We start from the raw sequence: 5,911 nt of genomic DNA, 5'->3' as shown, positions 1-5,911 counted from the left end.
ACCAAATAGGACTGACTTGATCAACTGTGTTCTACCTGCATAGGATAGCAATTTTGCAGACCAACACCTCACTCTTTCAGTGATTTTTTCAACAATTGGCATGCACTGTGCCACATTTAGCTTTTTTGAGGATAATGGAACTCCTAAGTATTTGAAAGGCATCTCCCCCTCCTGATATCCTAAGGAGCTTAGTATTTCCCTTTTTACTTTAGGTTTGACCCCAGTCATGTATATTGAGCTTTTGTTAGTGTTTGCTTGGAGTCCCGTAGCAGCAGAAAATATGTTAAAATAATTGTATGGATATCCTATCAACCTTGCAAAATAAGAGTAAATCGTCTGCAAAGAATATATGCTTCACTCCTAATTTTTTGCATCTAGAATGATATTTAAACTCTGTGCTTTGGTCAATTTGCTGTAATTATATTTACAGGTACTCCATTTCCAAGACAAAAAGGTAAGGAGACATGGGGTCTTCTTGCCTTATGTCTCTTTAACCCTCTAATGGTTTTGTCAATCCTCCAAACAGAACAAGTGAGTATGAGACTGATGAAATACATGCCATTACCCATTGAATGAATTTTCTGGGGAACTCAAATTAGCCAGCATACTTTCTAAGAAACTCCACTCAATTGAATCACAAGTCTTCCTCAAGTCAACCTTCATCACCTATCTAGGGGATAATCCTTTCCTTGTGTACCATTTTAAAACTTCATGACTAAATAGTATGTTATCAATAATGCTTCTTCCTTCTACAAATGCAGATTGGGCTACGCTGACAATATCTCCAATCACTTGTTTAATCCTGTTTGTCAAAATCTTGGTAATAATTTTGTAAACAGTTGTACAACATGCAATAGGTCTGTAGTCCTTTACTTGAGTGGGGTTTGGAGTCTTGGGGACCGGTGTTACTGTAGTAACACTAAAAGCTTTGAGCATGACACCTGTTTGGAAGAATTCTTTGACAACATTGATTGTGTCTTCTCTAATCGTGGCCCATTATTTCTAGAAAAACTCTGCAGGGAAGCCATCTACTCTAGGTGACTTATTTGCTGGTAGTCCTTCAACAGCCTGAACAATTTCCTCCACTGTGATGTCATTTATCAATCTACACTTCTGAGAGTAAGACAAGCATGGTCCTTCTTTGATAAATTCAGCATTTGGGCACGGCAAGCTCCCTGCTTTAGTTCCCATTAGCTTAGTGAAAAATCTTATAAATTCTGCCTCAACCTGCTTTGGCTCCTGCACTTTCATCCCCTATGAATTATGGATGAAATTTATTGAATTCCTGCTAGCGCTTATTTTTGCTTGGGCATGAACGAATTGAGTATTTGTATCACCACTCTCTATCCAGTTAACTCTTGATTTTTGCCTCAGCACCAGTTCCTCTACTTCACTCCATTTCCTGATCTTAACAACTATTTTTTTTCTCCTGGTCTATTAAGTCAGGGTTGTATGGATCAGTATTCAACTTGTCCTATGTAACTTCCATTTCTTGCCGAGCCTGAATCAATTTTTGGTTATAAGCAGCCATGTATGCATTCAGGTTTTTGAGCCCATCTTTCATAGCTTTTAATTTTTTCCATACTCTGTACATATGAGTACCTATGTATCGCCTTTGCCATACCGTATTTAACATATTTTCAAACTCTGGGTGGTTCAACACAGTCTTGAATAACTTGAAAGGCCTGGGATTTAAATGAGGAAGAGGACAGACCTGTAGAAGGATTGCTAGAGTGGTAGTTTAATTCGACCCCTGTTCCATTGCTTCTTTCTTCGCATCTCCTTGAATTCTAGTTCTTCGTCACCTTCCTCTGAACCATTCCAGCAGTCCTTTGAGTTATGACCAAATTTCATACAATGTTTGCAGAATTTGGGTATCCAGTCATACTCTACTATTTGCTGGAACTCCCCATAGGGGGTGGCTAGATCAATTTCCTCTATAAGGGGCTGAGAAACATCCATTTCTATCAATATTCGAGCATAGGATATTCTTTCCATTGATGTTGTGAAGCTATCAGTGTGCAGTGATCTTCCTACTGCACTCGCTAGTTTGCTTAGTGATTCCGTCGACCAATATCCCACCGGTAGGCCTGGCATTGTAATCCATAGTGGAATATTAGTGATACAATCTGGATTGAATTCAAAGTTCAGCTCCCATCTTTGTAGTATAAAAGGTTTGTTCTGAAAAGTGTAAGGTCCACCAAATAGTATTTCCTCACTGTCCTTCACAGATTCAAATCGAAATACAAAGTAACCTTCATCATGATACATAATTTGGGAAATTTTCTCCGTTTTCCAGAAATTTTGAACATAATTCTCCATAATTTTCATATATGGGGTATCTCCCACCACAAACCCAATTAGTGCAAAGCTCCGATACTTCTCTGATTTTATGAGGTCCTCTTTACAATTGTAACACATTGTTTCCCTTCACACGTAGTGGGAGGGATATAGTTTAGATATTTACCTCGTTTCACGTCCCTATTTGCGTCATACTCCTTTTGGGTTTGTTCTATCTTTGTAACCTTTGCCGGACCACTAGATTCTACTTCTGAGAATTGCAATTTACGCATAGCTGGCTGTGATTTCGTAGTGCCGACTCCGTAAGGCTCCAATTGAATAGTCATAGGTGAATCTGGGTCTGAGAATTCATCCTCCTCCTCTATGGACTGAATCTAAGCTGGGATGTAACTTCCAAACGTGACTGCCGAGTACTGATTTCTATCTATCACCGGCGTGACAATTTCCCTTTCGAATCCAATCCTCGATCAGCTTTGCGATGCCTCCCCATGGTGATTCTGATCAGCGCTTGTTAGCAACCTCGTTAACTTGCGCCCATCTATTTAATTAATCATGTAAGATTTCATTAATCTTAACATATCAAAATTAATTCAAATATGTTAAAAAAAAAATAACTTAGATATGTTGGAAAATATGTTGAACGGTAGTTGTAATTTACTGGGAAGTTATTTTTAAATGCCAAAAATCAATTTTAATATACTAGAAATTAAATAAATATGCTGAAAACATGCTGAAAATTATTTTAGAATGCTGAAAAATAAGTTAATATGCTAGAAATTACTTTGTAAATACTGGAAAGTAATTTAATATTCTGAAAATTATTATTTAAAATGCTGGAAAGTAAGTTAACACTCTGGAAGTTATTTTTGAATGCTGAAAAATTAGTTAATATACTGGAAATTACTTTTTTAATGCTAGAAAGTAATTTAATATGTTCAAAATTATTATTTTAAAGGATGAAAAGTAATTTAATATACTGAAAATTATTATTTTGCTGGTTGGAAAATAAATTAGTATGCCAAAAATTAGTAGAAGTATGCTGAAAATTAATATGACTCATGGAAGATTAAACAATCATGCCAAAAATTAATTAGAACGCTGAAAATTAATTATAACATGGCAGGGACTAAGAAAACATGCTAGAAATCGTTAAACACAATTAAATTGAGTTGACATGCTCGAAATCAATTTTAGTAGTTAATAACCCTAAGACATAATTTCCAGACAATAAAGTGACACATTAAAGCCCCTAGATTGTTTGCCTAAGTGGTAAAATAATTTAACTTGAAATTTGTTCAATAACCCTATAGTCATGATATCTAAGTGAAAGGATATTCAAATCACAGAATTCCCACGCTCCATAAGCAGCCCCGTAAATTTTACTATACCTAGTAGCATTTATACAAAGAATTATTACAAACTGAACAAATAAAAATTAGATGAAAAAATAGAAGGTCCCTTTTATTCCATACAAGCTCCTCTCCTCCAACAAAATGACTTTGCACAGAGAACCTATCAGACATGAATGGGACATCAAACACACGAATAGCAAAATATTTCGAACTCTTTCCGAAATCCACAAGGTGTTTAAGAACTCGAATATGATAAGTTCACACAAGCATAAGACATGATAGCATCCAGATATGCAAACGACTAAAGCAAATCCAAAAAAACAAGCATTTTAATTTATTGGAGTTTAACGAGAAAGGAACACCACAAATACTAAAATTCATAGACTTGCATTAACTAATTATGAAATTGAACACATGAGTTTGAAAACATATCGGTTAAACAAAGTTACAATAGAATTAGAGGAAGCGCCAAACAAGAATATTGCAGGACAAGAAAAACTAAAGCCAGAAATTAAACCAAGTATTTGAAAGCCCAGGAAGAATTTTTTTTTTGTATCGGAAAAGTATGAGATGAAAAAGTAAGTGTTAAGAGAATAGAGGTTGTACTTATGTAATAAAGAATGACATAGAATTAAAGGAGAAGAAATATTTTAAAAATCAATGAAGGATGTTTCTTTTCCTTAATCAATTGGGCTGACTTAATTAATAGGGGAATCATATTATGTTACCATAAAGAGACAAGCAAGAATCTGTCCGAATTTAAGGGAAGGTACAAGCCATAAGATGTGCAGATTTTTCAAAGATATAAATACTAAAGTTGTGGACAAGATGCACTCAAAGAAAAATAATTAAGGCAGACATATTAGTCAAATTGAAATTGACCAATTTTAAATAGAATTACCATACTTAGTCAAACAACATGCTGCCCATCCTGGTTTTAAGGGGAGAATCACCAGTAAAATTAGTGATCACCAAATCCAAGTTTTCCAAAATAACATAGTATAGAAATCAGTATCACGAATTAATTTTAAGAGGATCAAATTAACAAGGTCTTTCATGAATCATATTCGAACAAAATATAACTTTCAGTTCCATTTCAACATTGTTTCAATGGTAAATTCTCATGTATTTTGAGAATTGAAAGATCAATAATCAAGTGCGAAATTAGGACCGAATGAAGTGTCGTAAAAATTGAAGGCTTTTACATATGTCAGTTAGAAGGTTTAGAAAAACATGAAATTAAAGGAATTAGATCAAAATTCATAGTAATGTTTCATGAATTTCAAATCTTATAACCTGTCTAAAAGAAAATGAGTAGAAGAAAAATGGTAAAAGTAAATTGACATGAATTTAAACAGGAAACAAATCTAGGATGGATTTCAAGAATATGTCATGATCATCAACATTTTCCTGCAATATTTAACCGGACTTGCGGCGATAGTAGTTGTTGTTGGTTTGATGGAGAGCAACAACAAGAGAAGGAGAGTGCGGTCTTATGGTGGTGCGGTTGCTGGCTGGTTTTGCAGTTGGTGGGAGGCAACCTTCATCGAAGAGAGGGAGATGGGGAGAGAGAAGAAGGCGAGGGGTTATTTGGTGGTGGAGGTTTGTCGGCTGCTTGTCGGTAATCACATCTAGCGAGGTAGCAGTGCAAAGAAAGAACGACGAGAGGGGGTGGTCACTGACCATAGCTATTGCTTTGGTTGTTAGAGGTCGTTTTATCAGTGGTCAGTCCACCGATGATGGTGGTGCGATGAATGGAAAGTAGAGATTTTGGTAGATGGGGGTTGCAGACAGCTGGAGTTAGCTCACTGAAGGAGAGAGAGAATATGGAGAGAGAGCGACTGGAACTGAGGAAAAATGAGACTTAGGGTTTTGAGTATATGTATTATAAAAAAAAAGTAATATATTTTATTTAGTCTTGACCGTTGATCATGTATAAATAATGGTAGAGATTAAAATTGAGAAGATTGTCAAATTGGTCAGAAATTGGGTTTTCAAAGATTGAAGGCTAGAATTGACATTAAATGTACACAAAAATGGATAAAAATTAAATGATTTGGGGAAATTAGATCAAATTAGGCTTTTATTTGATAAATATGTATAATAGCAATAATAACAAGATTAATCGGTGCTATAAAAATCGTTATGAATAAATTATGTAAATAAAATTAATACACATAAAATATTATTTAAAATTGGCAAAAATAATATTTTGAAATAAATTAGACAACTAGAGATTATAAATACAAAATTGAAAA

At 34.8% G+C, this 5,911-nt stretch overlaps 1 protein-coding gene across 2 annotated transcripts; it reads right to left on the bottom strand.

Annotated features, from left to right (window-relative positions):
* Positions 1 to 380: 380 nt before the first annotated feature.
* LOC107854440 lies at positions 381 to 5,507 on the bottom strand. 2 transcript variants are annotated; one of them, XM_047410839.1, is made up of 2 exons: positions 5,337 to 5,507; positions 381 to 2,839 (listed from the first exon to the last, which is right to left on the bottom strand). In XM_047410839.1, the coding sequence occupies exon 2, from the start codon at positions 2,419 to 2,421 to the stop codon at positions 1,729 to 1,731; it is 693 nt and encodes a 230-aa protein (XP_047266795.1). In that variant the 5' UTR covers positions 2,422 to 2,839; positions 5,337 to 5,507; the 3' UTR covers positions 381 to 1,728. The 2 variants fall into 2 exon arrangements, with proteins under 2 accessions (XP_047266795.1, XP_016554941.1); XM_016699455.2 differs by lacking the exon at positions 5,337 to 5,507 and having other exon boundaries at positions 381 to 2,090; positions 2,468 to 3,058.
* Between the last annotated feature and the right edge of the window lie 404 nt (positions 5,508 to 5,911).

Source organism: Capsicum annuum, chromosome 4 (assembly GCF_002878395.1).
Source record: "Capsicum annuum cultivar UCD-10X-F1 chromosome 4, UCD10Xv1.1, whole genome shotgun sequence".
Classification (NCBI taxonomy): Eukaryota; Viridiplantae; Streptophyta; class Magnoliopsida; order Solanales; family Solanaceae; genus Capsicum; species Capsicum annuum.
Note: the sequence above shows the minus strand (reverse complement) of the source record. Positions and strands in the feature narration are given on the sequence as shown.